The sequence below is a fragment of the Cyprinus carpio genome, chromosome A3 (genome assembly GCF_018340385.1).
Source record: "Cyprinus carpio isolate SPL01 chromosome A3, ASM1834038v1, whole genome shotgun sequence".
NCBI lineage: Eukaryota > Metazoa > Chordata > Actinopteri > Cypriniformes > Cyprinidae > Cyprinus > Cyprinus carpio.
In genome coordinates, this window is record NC_056574.1 from 5283917 (window position 1) to 5302070 (window position 18154).

The 18154-nt window shown below is 38.3% G+C and overlaps 1 protein-coding gene across 3 annotated transcripts; it reads right to left on the bottom strand.

The window, feature by feature from the left end:
• Positions 1–169: 169 nt before the first annotated feature.
• Positions 170–17806, bottom strand: LOC109052582 (zinc finger CCCH domain-containing protein 7B-like). 3 transcript variants are annotated; one of them, XM_042734267.1, is made up of 23 exons: positions 17534–17806; positions 13464–13539; positions 13318–13354; positions 12924–13121; positions 11877–12035; positions 10980–11060; positions 10788–10844; positions 10615–10654; positions 8791–8996; positions 8154–8397; positions 8007–8065; positions 7823–7925; positions 7024–7185; positions 6704–6909; positions 5710–5810; positions 5436–5617; positions 4554–4609; positions 3993–4231; positions 3795–3900; positions 3511–3619; positions 2282–2415; positions 2013–2182; positions 170–1924 (listed from the first exon to the last, which is right to left on the bottom strand). In XM_042734267.1, exons 2-23 carry the CDS (start codon positions 13520–13522, stop codon positions 1744–1746), a joined length of 2889 nt encoding a protein of 962 aa, XP_042590201.1. In that variant the 5' UTR covers positions 13523–13539; positions 17534–17806; the 3' UTR covers positions 170–1743. The 3 variants fall into 3 exon arrangements, with proteins under 3 accessions (XP_042590201.1, XP_042590193.1, XP_042590207.1); XM_042734259.1 differs by having other exon boundaries at positions 2013–2185; positions 17534–17804; XM_042734273.1 differs by having other exon boundaries at positions 2013–2185; positions 8791–8981; positions 17534–17803.
• Between the last annotated feature and the right edge of the window lie 348 nt (positions 17807–18154).

Genomic DNA, 18154 nt, shown 5'->3' on the forward strand with positions numbered 1-18154 from the left:
AGTGAACACACACTATATATATATATATATACTGCAAATCACCAGATGACTTGAATAGCTCGATTTGGAAAAAATAAAAATAAATAATAGGATTTTGTAGGCGAGTAAATCAACATTGAAAATAAACAATATGCAAGCATAGATAAATATAATAGAACAAAGATACAAATGAATTAAATGGTGCTTTATATTTTTCAGGCAAGTCTAACAGTATTCAGGTACAGAAATTGAATAATCAATTGTAAAATAACACTGTATCGCTTTCGGTAATTTAATCGAGTTAGAAGTTTTGTCGTTGATTGACATTCATGACATAGAAAGCATCAGGAACATTAAACTGCTGTGAACCAATATACGGTTACACCTTTTTTCTTTCTCAATTGTTTACCTTCACCTAAGCTATAAGCAACTGTGTTTATAAGGACACTTGCAGAGACATGCATTTTTCCTGTTGAGTGTCATTTCAGGCACAAATAGACGAACAGAATTCAGTGTTGATGTGCATCTCTGCTCTGTGTGTGAGCACAGAAAACAGCACCTGTTCTTAATTGAGCTCTATTTAGTGCCTTCTCATGCTCGAATGGTTTAAAGTCGCTTGAATGTTTAGACAGACAGGACCTGAAACACATGCAAATGATGAACCTTCATTGTATGATGGTTAAACTTCACAATTAATCCAAGAATCACCTGCGTTTCGAACCCTGGTCCATACGGATTAACGATCACTATACTAAATATCGCACATCCTGTGAAGTGATTATGAAATATCTTGCAGCCCTAGAAGGTATGATATTTCAACCATGGAAAGATGTCAATATACCATTTTATGTCAGACAAAATGGTGATTTCAACATTAAGATTGGTTGATCGTTTATCAAACACACTCCTAACGAAGAGTGAATTATGAAATTAAGTTAACTAATTTCTTCCCCATGTCCATTTTCACATGCATTGATCTGAGGACAGGATTGAGTTGTTGTCAGCTGGTGTAGTGTGTGTGACCTCATGTTGCAGATCATTAACGTAGTGTGAACACCACAATGACCTCAAGACAGACAGCAAGTCATGTAGTCTGAGCAGCAAAGCCATCTGCCGACGGTTGAAGTCGTGTAGTCTGAGCGAGGCATACGATCACATAACACTAAAACAGCCTTCAGTCTTCATTTACTTAATCGTTTAAACCACTTTTTCACTTTAATTCTCAGACACTGACTCGTTCGCTAAAGCCTAGTTCAAAAGCGGTAATAACACAAGAAAGTAAATAAGACATGAAATGATTGTAAGACTCTGCAACACTGAGTTTTTGTGCAACAGGCAAAATAAACTTGAAAGAAGCAGCAGGTATGATGCGATCATCAGTACAGATCCATCTCCTCTGATTCACATCAATTATAAAAGCATCAATAAATAAAAGTACAATTTACTCAACAAAAAATAAAATACAAAAAAAGAGCTTCACAAAAATAATGTTTACTGCATTATACTGTGATTATTATGAATGATGTTTCATTTTCTTTTATAAACAAATACAGTAAAAGTAAAACAAACTTACTTTTATTCAGAGTATTAACAACATTTATTCTCTATTTATTTATTATTCTCTATATCCTTCATCAACCATGAAACGTGTTCTGGGTCACGTCTGGAGGTGTAACATCTTTCCGCTGAACACTCATCAGGACCTGCGGTAACTCTCACCTGATTAAACTCTCATAGACACAGTACAAATGTGAGCCTGTTTGTTCAGTTCTGAAGCAGGAAGTTGTAGATCCCAAAGTTGTTGTCAGTTGGAGAGATCAGCATGTCGGCTCTGGCTTTGTTCAGCATCCTGCGCAGGAAGTCCCTCCGTCTGCACCACTCCTGAAGCTCCTCCTCACTGTGAGCGAAGTCACAGCTCGCTCCATCAGCACAACCCTCATCCAACCTGTCACAGCCAATGAGGACACAGAGCACGGTTAATAACACACCCTTCATCATCCACGACTGACCGGCTGGACTTGATGATGGGGCACCTGGGACAGATGGAGAAGCAGGGTCCAGGGAAGCGATGGGACCAGGCCAGGCTCTCGTCCTCTCCCTCGCCGCTGAACACTCTGTGCTTGTGTTTCTCTGAGGAGATGTGCTGCTGCCACTGCCGATCACTGTTACTGTGTTTCCCACACAGAGGACAGTAGAAACCGTCCTGCTGCACCAACACACACACACACACACCAGCGGCTCCATCAGCACACGCAGGGACAGTCAACATGAGAACGGTGAGAATGAACCTGCGGGAACGTACCGTCGCTTCAGCAAAGTCTGTCGGCATGGTGATCTGCTTCTCTTCCATTGGCTGAGATGGTGAGGTGCAGTCAAATGCTCGGTTCTGATTGGAGGTCGAGAGCCAGACGTCAAACACCTGCTGGATGTCTCTGACTGCAGCGGAGAACATGCAACCTCAATTAAACCACTCATTCATTCAGACAGACCAGCTCTATGAGAATAACATACTGCGCTGCTGACAGCAAAATACACGTTGTCATACTGTAAATCCAAGTGTCTTATATCATTGGAATCCTTGGCTCAAGATGAACTAAATCTATATCTCCTACTTCATTTTCATCATTTTTTTTTATTTATTTTTTTGCAAAACTAGTCCTAGGTTTTTGCCCATTGGGGAAAAAACAGTGCTGAAAGATTCTCTGCAGACAAATATCAATGAAATATCAATATTTTAGGCACATTGCCATAAAGGTATAGGGGATGGCCATTTCTACTTAATGGCTGTTATTCTTAAACAGAATGAGATATTTTGACCAAACTTGGTGCATTTATGCATGGGCTCAATCTGAGGCCACACGTGAAAACTTGCAGAGCTTGGGGAATTTGTGGCACTGAAACAGGAAAAAACTTGAATCCAAGTGTAGACCTACTGGTCCGATTGACTTAAGGTTAGGCAATGTCTTTGTCTAAGGTGCCATCATTGCCTATTGTTCACATATCTTGAAAGACATGGCCATCATCAGCCAATTAAATTTCAGCAGCTATTAAACAAGGTTAACTGAGGCAGAATTGAAGGAAAATTGGTGGCTACCACCAGGTGGTGTTATATTCATATTTTAGAAATAATTATTGTTTATAATGGAATGTTTCACACAATTATCAAACAATATTCATATCAAGCTTTAGATCTCCTCTGCCTAAAGAAATGCTGTCATTCAAATTGTGTGTTAAATATTAGATTTTTCATAGTTTAAACCTACTTTATAAATAACTCCTACTTTTCTAGTCTTGTATGTAGTTGAAATCACTTGACTGCCTAGATCAATAATTATAAAAAAAAAACTATTTGAACTTTAGTATTTTGATGGCTGTAACCGGGAGTCATTTACAAATGTTGCCATGAACAAATATACCCAAACTTTTCTATTTTACATGAAACCTCAGAACTTCACAAAACGTATTAAGAACATGCTTCATTCGACTGTAACTGAACATCAGTGTTGATTGTGTGTTTGATTTGACGCTCACAGCCGTTGTTCTTCATGTACGTCCACAGATCCTTCTCCTCCTGACTGTGAGCGAAACTACAGTTCCCGATGTAATGACATTTACGCTGCTTCAGCACGTGGACGCAGATCTGTGAGGAAACGGTCAGTGTTAGACACCAAGAAATCCATTTTCACATCTGAATTGATTGATTTGGGTTTTTATTCACTCTTTTCCTTCATTTTAATTGCCCTGCAGTGTAACAAATGCGTTCAGTGTATTTCACATCCCTACTTCAAAAAGAGCTAACACGTTGAATCACGTACATCGTATTGTTGAGGAAAGGTCTTGGCAAAAGGCAAAGGTCGCACTGCGACCCACTTCTTCCTCTCATGAGATTTGACCAGTAAAACCCTCCTGTCTTTGGTCCAGCTGAAGAGAGACAGACAGAGGAGGAGAGTGAGACAGCTGTGTGTGTGTGTGTGTGTGTGTGTGTGAGAGAGCATCTGTCCGTCCGTCTGCACCTGTGTCTGGCTTTAGCAGTGCAGTATTTCAGTGCTCGGTCCGGTTCACTGAGCAGCCCATCTTTCCAGCACTGACCGCACACAAACTTCATCATCAGCTCCAGCCCGTGACCTTTGACCTCAGCACTTCCTGTTCCCTGCACAGGACCCGCCTTCCCATTCGTCTCCTCCGCTCTGCTTGGACTCTTTGATTTAGCAGCAGTGATTCTGTTCGGAGAGCGTGGAGCCACGACCGCAGGCTGATGGACACACAGAATGATCACAACACGCTTTGTGAAAGTCTATGGTACTGATTAGTGCTGTTTACTAAGTCAGTCCTTACTAGTAACAGTCAGAGGTGACTAGTTAGAAGTTATCTAACACTAAGCATAACAAGCATCATTCACCCAAAATAAAAAGAAGGAACCCATCCACTGCTGTTAAATGACAAGTGTGTGAAGAACACCGATTCAAACTTCTGCATTTGTGAAAAGCTAATCTGACTTTAGAACAACACCGGGAGTAAATAATGATGAACAAGTACTTATATTTCTACTCAATAATAACTGAGATGAAACTCACGCGCTGTATGTTCCAGTGTTTTTTGGACTCCTGCACGATCTTTTCATGGCTGATTCCTAAAAACACAGATGAGTTGAGTAGTTTTTCAGTGTCTCCACTCACTGATGTAATACAGGACCTCACACAGACAGATATCTGTGTGCTGTGATGCTTTCGACTGAAATGTCTTGAATAAATGCAGATCATGTTTCTTTGATTTTAGGTTAGTAGTTTTGTATATTTGTTGGTCTGTTTAGTATTAATGTCTTCTTTTAACGGCAAAATCATGAGGTGTTTTTAAATGAGAATTGTTTTTAAAAACATAATTCTTCTTGATTGCGTGATTATTATCACTGTGTCATTACCTACATTTCTGTTTTGTTTTGTGATGGTACAGTAGTTCATGAGTCCAGAACAGTAAACTGCCCGCTGTTCTTCAGAAAAATCTTCCAGATCCTGCAAATTCTTTGCTTTTCTAGCATCTTATGTATATTTGTCACCTTTGCACTTTGAGATCCATCTTTTCACACTGACGACAACTGAGGGACTCGTACGCTATTAATACAAAACGGATCGAACATTCACAGATGCTCGAGAAGCAAACAGGATGCACTGAGATCTGGAGGGTGAAAACTTTGGAACTGGATGAAGATATGAAGACCTTTTTCTTTTTTTGTTTAAATATGTTTTTTCATTTAGTACTGCCCTTCAGAAAATACATGCATGTTTCCCAGAAGACGAAATAAGCACAAATTCAAACTCAAAAGCTCTTCTGTAAATCTGACGTTCAAACACATACAGTACTTGACTAAACTAATGTTCTTAACACTCTTATACCTCTTTGTGCCTTTTGAGTGAGAGATGTATGTAATGCTGTCGGTGTTCAGCGTGTTGTTTGTGCACCTGTGTCTCTCTGCAGGATCCAGATCTGCAGCTCGATGAGCGAGTGAGCGAAGCAGCAGCCGTCCTTCTTCTTACAGCCCAAAGCCAGCTGTTGACGACACACATCGAAGTGACAGCGGGAGCTCACCGCTCGGATCTTACTGTAGCTCACAGCGCTGCTCTTCACCACATGAACCAGACACCTGACCGAGACACAGAGAGTACTCATGATCACCTGAGCCCGTATCTTCAGCTGTGACGTCTTTATTAACACGTGACCATGTTTCTCACGTACTTCTTCTTATCAAACTGATGCTGTGTCGGTGCGTTCGCACACAGAGCCGGATTCTCCTTCCAGCGTTTGCTGATCATTCTGGGTTTGTAGTCAAAACAGGCCTGTGCAAGAACAAAACAACATGCCTTTCAGCAGCAGAACAGACAGAGGGGTTCAACAGGCCATTATATCAAATTTTTTCATATGTAAATTAATAATTGCATGCATTTTAATTCAATCATTCTGTTAAGTGGTGATGTTAAATGTTAAAATATGACAAGTAAGAAACAATGGCACAATATTAACAATGAACTAATCTTTTTTTATTGATATATATTTAATTATATCTTTTGTATTCTATTCCTGTTGTGTTTTCTTTTTCTAATGAATGTATTTTGTGCCATACTAGTAGCGCTTTGGGTTATTAATAAAATGCCTTATTACTCAAAATTAGGTGCAAAAGCTTTTGTTTTTCATTTAGAATAACACTGACGGAAATTAATGAACATGATGTTAAATAACTGACTAAATTTAAATGATATTTCTCTCAAAAAAAAAAAAATATGACACACAAGGACGATAATGATTCTATTCTAACTATATAATAATATCTGACCACAACTATAACAATAACGACATTTAGAAAAATTATCACTGTAATCACTTACAAAACAGCTAACTGATATAAAAAAATAAAATAAAAAAAAAAACATCTACAGCCAATCAGAATTGATCCTTCTTCAAAAAGCTTCTTCATTTAAAGCGATGGACGACTAAACTGCAGTGCACACTTAAAATAAACTGTTCGTTAGCATGTGTTGGTGTGGAGCTAATATGGTTATTAGAGGTGAACAGCCCTGAAGATAAAAGAGTAATTAAGACTTGAAATGAACACTTACGGCTGCTATATTGAGATCACATGACTAGCTGAACACGGCTTCCTTCAGTAACGCCCCACTGTAAGACTCTAGACTTTACGCTGACTTGAATCATGAAATTACGTGTGTGCTCTTACCTCACAGAGGAACATGAACATGCCCGAGTGTATGTTCAGTAGCTCGATGACGCCGAGTGCTTGTCTCTCATTGGTCGAGAGCGGACTGAAGAGCAGCTCTCTGACCAGTAAGCCACGCCTCTCCTGCGTCCACACGTCTATCTCTTCTTGACAATACGCAAACGTGCATCCCTCACCGTACTTACACACCTGATTCTCCAACACCTCTACACACGCACACACACACACACACACACACACACACACACACACACAGGGAGGATTAAACCTCGTTGTAAGCACTAGTTCATCAGTCACTGACTGGTAAACAGGTGAAGCACCTCTGCAGAGCACGAAGGAGGCCTGGAAGTTGTTGCGAGTTGGGCGGGGCCGGATCCGCCTCCAGGGAGAGCTAGCCCCGCCCCTTCTCCTGCACAGCAGAAGATCCTTCTTACATCTATGAGTCACATCAGACCTCAACTCAAAATCCAGCACACCTGGACCTGAGGGAGACACACGGATAGATGAGTCAAAGACACAGACAGACAGACCGAACAACAGATAAAACAACAGACTAAAACAATAGAGTTTCAGATAGAATGATAAATAGAACTAGAGATACAATTATAATTCAAACAATTAAATGCATTTATTTGATCAAAAACACAGTAAAAAAAAAAACAAAAAAAAGGACAATAAACGGAACGTTAAATGGAACAAATACATATAAAACAATAAACAGAAAGAAAACATGACTGATAAAAATGATAAATATAACTATTAGAATGATAAAACAATAGCTATGATAAACAGAGGGACAGATAAAATGGTAAACAGAATGATAGATGAAAAGATCAGTAGAAAGAGAGAACAATAAAAACAATAAAATGATAAATAGAACGAAAATGATAAAACTATGGATAGATGCTCACAAAATATTCTAGCAAAAGATAGAATGATAAAACAATAAATAAAACAACTATGATAAAACAATAAATAGAATGACACAAAGAATGAAAAAAAAAAACAATGGTTAGAACAATTAAACACTAAAACTTTACATAAAATGTGAGTAATGTGTGTGTGTGTGTGTGTGTGTGTGTGTGTGTGTGTGTGTGTGTGTGTGTGTGTGTGAATGACCTGTAGTGGTGAAGCAGCTGCTGCAGGCTTGAGTGAAATCATGCGTGTGCTCCAGCGGGTTCTTCGTCAGCCTGGACAGAGTCGAGGTCACGTGACCATTCCTCTGTAACACACACACACACACACACACACACACTCTCAGAGGTCACTCTCACCTTCAGACTGTCAAAAACACAAACCGTACCGTATGAGGAGAACCTGTCAGTTTGACCGACGGCAGAAAACTACGACAGACTTTCCCACCTGACAGAGAAATAAACACAGGCTAGAATCAAAATCAATCAACCATCATCACATGTTCAAGTATACCAGTCGATCTGAACACGCAGACCTGGCAGACTGAACTCTGACAGCGAATCGAGAGCGTCTCCTCCCACCACTAGAGGGTGCTGTGGGGAGACGGAGGACGGACAGATGAAGTCCAGCGCGTCCAGATCGCCGCTGGAGGAGTTCGAGCTCAGCTCAGCTTTAGTGAAGGAGTCCAGAGAGCTCAGCTGACTCCCGAAGGAGGAGAAGAAGGCAGGAGGAAGACGAGGAGACGAGAAGCACAGCAGAGAGCTGGGAACCACTCCACTCTGAGAGCCAGACAGGAGAGAATAAAGCAATGAGCCCCAAGAAGCCGTGGTTTACAGTGAATTTATAACAGCTAAGAGGCATTTTTTATAAAACAGTAATTCCATATACGTAGCAAGGTTTCACAAAAAAAAAAAAAAAAAAAAAAGTGTAATGATGTTAATAAAAACAGTATTCTTCCGCCAAACAATGTAGTTCCTCAGAAATGGTTGCGGTTCCAATAAAGTGGTTGCCGAGCAACACAGAAGTAAACAAAGGTGTATGTTTGTAGAGTAATTTATAACAGCTGCGAACTTGGCTCAGCCAATCAGAATCAAGGACCGGAACTCTCCGCTTTATAATCGACTAGTAAGTGTTAGATATGGCATCTGTGTGTGATTGGTCAGTGTCCTCACCTGCGATGCGTCTTCCTCTTTAGACATGCAGTCCAGCAGATTGTCCAGCTCGTCTCCCATCAGCTCACTGTCCTCCAGCGACTGAGACACGGGCACCGAGAGCGGCACGGCTCCGGACTGACCCGGGGCCTCATGGGGGTCGCTCACAGGGACCGGCGCAGGTAAGACAGGGGACGGCCAATCAGAGTCAGCTGTCAGAGAAAACACTGAACATCAACACAATCAGCAGCACAGTTAGACCAGACAGGTCTGTAATAAAACACTATACACTGGCTTCTTTTATATAAAAATAGCATGTACAACAGCATGCGAAATACATATTTTAATCAGTTTTGTTTAAAAACATCTTAACTTTTTGTAGTTTGATTAAGTTAAGTATATAATAAATATATAATTCATATTGGAAATAGTTATGAAGTCTATACTGCTCACCAAGGCTGCATTTATTTGATCAAATATATATATATATACAGTACAGGTCAAAAGTTTGGAAACATTACTATTTTTAATGTTTTTGAAAGAAGTCTCTTCTGCTCATCAAGCCTGCATTTATTTGATCAAAAATACAGAAAAAACAGTAATATTGTGAAATATTATTACAACTTAAAATAATAGTTTTCTATTTGAATATACTTTAAAAAAATAATTTATTCCTGTGATGCAAAGCTGAATTTTCAGCATCATTACTCCAGCCTTCAGTGTCACATGTAACATCCAGTCTATCACATGATCATTTAGAAATCATTCTAATATTCTGATTTATTATGAGTGTTGGAAACAGTTCTGCTGTCTAATATATTTGATGAATAAAAGGTTAAAAAGAACTGCATTTATTCAAAATAAAAAAAATTCTAATAATATATATTCTAATAATATATTTTCTTTACTGTCACTTTTTATCAATTTAACACATCCTTGCTGAATAAAAGTATTGATTTTATTTAAAAAAAGAAAGACAAAAAATTACTGACCCCAAATTACTGACCAGTAGTGTATATTGTTATTACAAAATATTTATATTTTAAAAACATAGCTTCTTTTTTATTTTGGTTTACTTTTTATTCATCAAAGTATCCTAAAAAAGTATCACATGTTCTGAAAAAATATTAAGCAGCAGAACTGTTTCCAACTTTGATAATGAATCATCATATTAGAATGATTTCTAAAGGATCATGTGATAATGATCCTAAAAATTCAGCTTTGCATCACAGAAATAAATGATAATTTAAAGTAGAATAAATTTAAAAACAATTATTTTAAATTGTAATAATATATCACAATATTACATTTTTTTCTGTATTTTTGATCAAATAAATGCAGGCTTGAGCAGAAGAAACTTCTTTCAAAAACATTAAAAATAGTAACGTTTCCAAACTTTTGACCTGTACTGTATATATTCTAACAATTTAAAATAACATATTCTAAGTGAATATATAATAAAATGTAATTTATTTCAGTGATCAAAGCTGTATTTTCAGCATCATTACTCCAGTCTTCAGTGTCACATGATCCTTCAGAAATCATTCTGATATTCAGATTTAGTGCATATTAGAATGATTACAGTCACTTTTGATCAATTTCATGCATCCTAATTTCCTTCCAAAAATTATACTCACCCAAAACTTTTGTACATTAATGTGTATGCATTTGGCAGGCAGTTTTATAAAAAGAGATACTGCATTTAAAACAACCGTTCAGTTCCTGCATTCTCTGGGAATCAAGTGCATGGCCGCGGTGTTGCTAGCGTCACGCTGGACTGTCTGAGCTACAGGAAAACATGTGGCATGCCTACTATTAGCATGATATTCAGTCTCTTTGAAATACCTGCAGAGTCAGTCCCTTCCTCCAGCTCAACAGAAGAAATCTGCACACAAACACAAAAGACGTCTAAATCTACTCCTCATCAGCTAGCTAAGGCTTAATGCACAAATTATATTCATGAGGAATAAGAGTTTAAAATCCTAGGTTTTTGTTTTTTTATATAAATGACGTCCTGCCTCATCTAACGGTGACGGCGCGGCACAGTCGTCCTCAGATCCTGCTGCTTTCTCCCTCTGAAACAGAAGAACAGATTTCAGGAAAATAACACTGCTCCAGAATATGAATATCTTTCTGAAACATTTCCTTATTGCTCTCAAACATGCTGTTAAAAATATTTCAACAGCATGCACAGGATTCTGGGTACTCACGTGAGAACTGATGTACGCTTTTCTGCTTTTCAAGCCCAGACTGGCTGCGATTTCCTTGGACAAATTACTGGCCGACTGATCCTGAAAAACATACGAAAACATAGACACAACAGATAAAAGAAGGCTTGGTTTAATGAAGCAGATATTCCAGATAGCAATATAACATGAAAGTTACAGCTGACTAGTAAATGAGTAAATATCCTTCCTGACTTTATCAAACAAACAATGAAATTAAGTAAATTAAGTTCCAATTTTATACCTAATTATGCCAGTTAACCATGTATTTCAGTTAAATTGCTTACATTTTGTGATTGTGACCAGCGGTCAACCAATATTTTCAATTTACTTTAAATGTTTTTAATGGGTTTTAAATAGACACACTGCTTTAAATTAATAATTTATATATTTAGTTTAAATGTATTAAAAGCATAAGGCTTGAGTGATATAAATTAAAGCAGAAAAAAATAAATATGATCATCTGTTTGGCCTTTTAGTGATATTAAATAGAATGAAATGGAACATTTTGAAAAGTATATGGTATATAATATAAATCTAAAATACAGTAAAAATCTAGTCAAAATAATGAGAGAATTAGTTTTTCACTAAATCAACTCTTTTCATAGACTGTTTTTGTATGCATGTGTGTGTGTGTGTGTATAATATATATATATATATATATATATATATATTATTGTAGTTGTATTGTTATTATTATAGTTTGCGTTCACTACTATTGAGGTTTGCCAACTCTTGACGACTTCTGAGAAGCCTTAAATATGAAAAGGGTCCATTTGATCACAGAAGAATTACAACTAATCACATTTATTTAGCAATAATATATCAACACACGTTAATGATCAGCAAGGTTTGGGATAATAACAGATGTGTGTTGTTTACCTGCGGCGAGGCCAGCAGACATGCAGCGCTGCAGTCATACGCCTCTCTCAGTTTCCCAGACTCCTTCAGACACACGGCTTTACGATATAACGCTTTAGTGCTGTCCTTACACACCTCCAGAGCGAGATCGCAGTCCTTCACACCACTGTCAAACTCGCCCTGACAGACAGAGAGAAAACTCACATCACAAAAAATATAAAGCATCCAACAGGAACTTTAAAGGCCAAACTCCAGAAACTAACTGAATTTTAGCACTTTCTTCCTTTCTTCAACTAAGCATGTTCACATGCACACCAGTAAGCTGATAACTCACATATATCAGCTTTTAAAACAACCAGTTTTCCCCAATTACATGCACATCGGTAACCTGACAACGCAAGTAAGTTGCGTTTACATGACTTTATTAATAAATCAGGTTATTTCCCTTTACTAACGTCAATACATAACCATTTGCATATCTGACTCAGCTGTGATGTTAAATAAAGCTTGCAACATGTCAGCAGGAAACCTCCAGCTCGTATTATCCTCTCATGCATTTACAGATGACCTGAACACTTCTACTTCTGCTGCACAAGATTTTCTGGGTCATGAAAGCTACGGTTACACTGCACGCAAATGTTTTTTTGCTCACGTGTGACTCAGATCTGTTTTTGTCATGACAGTGTGAACAGCACAATCCGCTTTCTGATTTGTGCTACTTCCATACGCGGATCTAAATTATCTAAATCAATGTGACCTAAGTCTGAATGGTCATATCTGAAAATCGACCGCAGTGTCGGAATTTATTCGACTTTTAAATCACTCACTCTGGATTTTTTTCATTTCCTGGCCATTTTATTTAGGTTTTGAAATTCCTAAAAGTTGTGTTCTGATTATCGTAAAGAGCAAAACCTGTTAGAATCGTAAACTTTTTTTGGTCTCAGAGCTTATTTTCTGCAATAATCCCAAAACCAATAGAAAAAATCCCATTGGTTTTTTATCAAAAGAATCTGAGTGATGCTAACTTCTGGTTTGGCCTACAAAAATAGATCTTGGTGTCAAATTCACCATGTTCTGATGGACGGCTGCGCGGTTGATGTACAGACTCTCCAGCAGGGCGGCGGGAACGTTCAGCCCCTCGGCTTGAGCATATAGCGCCACATTGACAGCCTCATCAAAATGACCGCGCGCCTGCATCCAGTCGCCCTCTCGAAACGCGGCATTGCCCTCATCTAAGAGATTACACACCAGCTGAACCACAAACCCCTGATGAACAACAACAGGACAGAAGAAACAAAACAAAGAGAACATAGTATACAGGAGAACGTTTTTAACATTTGTTTTAATTTTTAAACTGGTCCAATCATGCTAAATGTATGAACGGATTGCTTCGGAGAGCAAACGTGAATGTGTCATCATTAAGATAAGCATTTGCATGCAAAAATATTTCCTCAAGCCCAACCTCATAGCCTTCAGGGTCCGGATAAGGCAGAGAACACCTGCAGACACAAATAAAAAAACAGAAATCAACACTACAATTGAGATAAGACAGTCAGCAGGAATGAATGATACTCAAACCAAAATAATTTTTTTTTTATTTTTTAGTACTTGATGAAGTTCAGCGCTCTCTGAATCTCCTGCTGGCGCTTCTGACGCTCACCGCTCATGTTTGACCATCACAAAGCTGAAAAACAAACAAACACGTGTGCAATTGTTCACGTTTACCAGCTGTTCACCATTACACTCTCAAAAGACACCAATGCTTTCTATGTAAAAGTGTGTATTATAAATCAAACATTTGGTTTATGCACACCAGCATATACACTAAATATTAAAGCACCAAAGTTTTAATCATTACACTATAAAAACATCACAGTGTACAGTATATTTATGCATCTTCAACAGTGTACTTATAGGTTTTCTTTTGTGTTTGCTGGTATGAGTCAAAACCCAGTTGGCTACCAAGACAGCATTATTATTAAGGCATTCTAAGAACATTTGGATAACATTCCTGTTAAGTTATGAAAATGGTATTTCTGAATGATCAAAACGTCCAGTTTTTTTAGAGAACGTTGGAGTAAACATTACAGAAACGTTTCATGTTATAATTTTGCAAACAATATGGGAAAGTTACTTTTTAATGTTTTATGAGAAAAAAAAAAAATTAGATCACCATCCAACTAGGTTTAAGAAATAGTCCATGAATGATGTATAAAAGCTAAAGTTTTAAGAACATTACTAAAGACCGGATAATTTGGAATGAACGTTCCATTAATGTTACTGAAAGAATGTTTGTAACTTTGAGAAAACCTTGTCAGAAGTGCTAACGTTCCCTCAGCTGGAATAACACTCAAAAAACCACTACTGTAACAGAAGGGAAATAACCATAACAGAAGGATACGGCAACATATCACCGCAGACGGCCGCCTCAGTGCTTGGCTCTCCAGTGTTTGTACTGTTTTTGTTAGTTTTTCCAGTTTTTTGTTTCTCAAACATAATCAGTTTTACCAGGGATGAACATTCAGCAGAACACACCACAAAATCTTCTACCGTATTTCGATTATTCGGATGTTTTGCTGAACGTTGTAGTTGACGGAGCAGCAGCACTGATCAAGCGCTTTAGGACGTGCTTTAGGACGGACACCTGGCTGAATGACACCATTCCAGACAGCGCGTTAAATCTGCCGGACTTTCAGCTGTTCATAGCGGTCCGCGACGCAGAATCAACGAGAAAATCACGTGGTAGCAGGAAATGCTTTTTACATCAACGAAAGGTGGTGTACAGATGTAACAGAGTTAAAGAAGATGTGCTGTCCTGATCTAGAAGCGCTCTTCATTAACAGTAAGCAGTTCTATTCACTGCGGGAGTTTAACTCATTCATTCTCGTGAGTGTTATATTCCTCCACAAGCGCACGTGAGCTCAGCTTTACAGAAACTCGCTGATCAGATCACAGAGACAGAACAACAACACACGGACTCGGTTTTAATCATTCCCGGGGACTTTAATAAAGCAAATCTCTCCCGTGAACTGCCAAAATACAGACAGCACGTTACATGCCCCTTCCGAGACAGCAATATATTGGACCATTGTTACGCCGCAATAAAGGATGCATATCACTCTGTCCCACAGGCAGCTTTGGGGCTCTCTGATCACTGTTTAGTTCATCTTATACCAACCTACAGGCAGAAACTGAAATCAGCTAAACCTGTAGTAAGGACTGTAAAAAGACGGACTAAGAGTGGGCTTTAAAGGCCTGTTTCGACCTCACTGATTGGAGTGTTTTTAAAGCTGCCGCCACCGATCTGGACGAGCTCACAGAGACTGTAACATCTTATATCAGTTTCTGTGAAGATATGTGCATTCCTACTAGGACTCATTTAACTTACAACAACGACAAACCATGGTTCACTGCAAAACTCAGACAGCTCCATCAGGCCAAAGAAGATGCAGGAATGGGGGCAGATTCTTGTATAAACAGGCCAAATACACACTGGAAAAGGAGATCAGAGTGGCAAAGAGGAATTATTCTGGAAAGCTAAGGAACCAATTCTCTTCCAGTGACTCAGCATCGGTGTGGAAAGGTCTGAAAGACATCACTAACTATAAGACACCATCCCCCAGCACTGTGGAGAATCAATAACTTGCAGACGATCTGGACAAGTTTTATTGCAGGTTCAAAAGAAAAAAACATTCACACCTCCTGCAACCCCCCTCTCCCCCACACCCACACCCCAGATCAGTGAAGATGATGTGCGTCAGGTCTTCAGAAAGAACAAGAGAAGAAATGCACCAGGCCCAGACGGTGTTACTCCAGCCCGTCTGAAAACCTGTGCTGACCAGCTGGCCCCCATCTTCACACAGATCTTCAACAGATCTCTGGAGTTGTGTGAAGTCCCTTCCTGCTTCAAACGCTCCACCATCATCCCCATCCCAAAGAAATCAAAAATTACAGGACTAAATGACTACAGACCTGTGGCTCTAACGTCTGTGGCCATGAAATCATTTGAAATACTGGTTTGGGTTTATCTGAAGGACAACTCTGGACCCTTACAGGACCCCCTGCAGTTTGCCTACAGAGCAAACAGGTCTGTGGATGATACAGTCAACATGGGACTGCATTACATCCTGCAACATCTAGACAGACCAGGGACTTATGTGAGGATCCTGTTTGTGGACTTCAGCTCGGCCTTTAACTAGTGGTCGACAGATATATCGCCAAGGCCGATAAGTTCTTCTGCTTGGCCGATGTGTTCAAGGCGCTCACACTCTCCCTCGTTTACTGTCATTGTTAACAGTTCTGTCTAATATGGATAGAAGTCTGTCTAATAATCAGATAGAATAGTTAAAAAAAGGAATAAATGTATACAAAAAGTATTATAACGATTGCTTTTATATTGTTAGTAATAGAAAGGCAAACATTATAATACTTTTTCATTTGCCTTCAGTATTAAGCAAATACGCATTTATATAATTTAAACAAATCTTTTAATGAATAATGAACATTTAATTTTACAATCCTTGCAAACTTAGTCAAATTCAGCTGTGAGATCTTGTTAAGTGTGCATTTTTATCCAGCTGTGCGAAATGAATACTTCAAATTATGCTTTGCTTTATGCATTTGCCCACTGTCATATTCATGTCATTTTCTCTGTGTGCTGTATGAAAAATGAGTGTTACCTTGGCTCTATTTGAAAAATATGATTCCCAAATGCACACAAACGTCCTAGAATACTGAGTGCCCTGTTACTTCCTTTTTAATTATATTTTTTATTAAATATTTATTTATTATAAAAAAAATACTTTGTCATCTAATGTATAAGTATGTTTATTTTACACATTTATTTTTTTAATCCATTGTCAAATTATTTAAAATTTCTTAAATATAATTTTTTTTTTTTTTTAAATTATATCAGCTCCCAGATATCTGCAACAGCTATCAAAAAGTCAATATCAGTCAACCACTACCTTTAACACTATCATCCCAAACCTCCTTCTGCCAAACTAACTCAGCTATCTGTGCCCACCTCTGTCTGTCAGTGGATCAACAGCTTTCTGACAGACAGGCAGCAGCTAGTAAAGCTGGGAAAATAAGTTCTTCAGTTATAATCATCAAAATTAAAAGAAATAAACATTTAAAATATATCAGTCTGTGTGTAATGAATGAATATAATACACAAGTTTCACTTTTTGAATGGAATTAGTGAAATAAATCAACTTTTTGATGATATTCTAATTATATGAACAGCATCTGTGTATATATATATATATATATATATATTGTGTTTTTGCTATTTTGTACATTGTCTGTTTCGTGTATTTGTATATTATTCTTTTTATTATCTGTGTCCTGTGTTGTCGCTGTCATTCTGTCACACTGTGGAGCGTCTGTCACTGAAACAAATTCCTCGTATGTGTGAACACAGCTGGCATTAAAGCGCATTCCGACTGAAGATCTGAAGCACGCCCAAACTCACTCGACTTCACTTCCTCCCACAGACAGTTTCTACAGAAACGAAACTGAAGCAGCTGGAAATAAACATCCAGAATGACAACCCAGTAATCCATAAAGTCGGACACAAAAGAGCAAATACCCTCCAGGATAAACTCGTCATTAGAATCGCAAGCTGTGAAGTCGAAAACTTTCCAGATGACAACAGTTGTAGACTCTTTACTCACCTGTCTGGAGAAAACCACGAGAAAGAGCGCTTTCTTCAGAGTCACGCGTGTTTGGCTGGCGGTCTGTGTGCAAACCACTGGTGGGATAGCTGACAGATTATTATCTGATCGATCTCAAGATATTTGCCAAATGTATTTGTGTGAACGTGTCACTGCTCCCTCACTGTGAACCCGACTAATGTTTCCAGCTAATAAGCGCTCGCGCTGACTCCGCCGGGAGGCGCTCGGTGGCTGCAGGAGCCCAGTCCCTCATTCAAATAAATTCAACTCTCTGGACGTTTTTTTCGCATTATTGGAAACGTATATAGTGTAGGAAACATATTATTTTGAGCACGTTAATTTATATAATTAATAACCGGGATATAAATTAAAATACACTATGTGAAAGATTATAAAATTATGTCCAAGTAATCCATGTCAATGAATCAACGAACAACTCTGATTGGTCCATCCTGAGCAGCGCTGGGTAAAGTAACACCTATCACGTGACAATGACGCTGCGCTGTTAAACTCTATAGTTTTATTTTATTTTACCTGTATATTAAAACTTTATTTTAAACTATTGCTCTTTTGTAGTTTATATTTGTTCAATAACATTATATGTTGGAAATCAATATATAT

What these genes read in the sequence shown, in the direction of transcription:
- LOC109052582 (XM_042734259.1), bottom strand. Translation starts at nt 13,522, where the DNA reads ATGAGCGGTGAGCGTCAGAAGCGCCAGCAGGAGATTCAGAGAGCGCTG. An exon ending in CGCCGTCACCGTTAGATGAG is followed by an intron (nt 10,655 to 10,787) that starts GCAGGACGTCAT and finishes GTTTGTGTGCAG; the next exon opens with ATTTCTTCTGTTGAGCTGGA. An exon ending in CCTTTCCTCAACAATACGAT is followed by an intron (nt 3,620 to 3,794) that starts GTACGTGATTCA and finishes GTTTCCTCACAG; the next exon opens with ATCTGCGTCCACGTGCTGAA.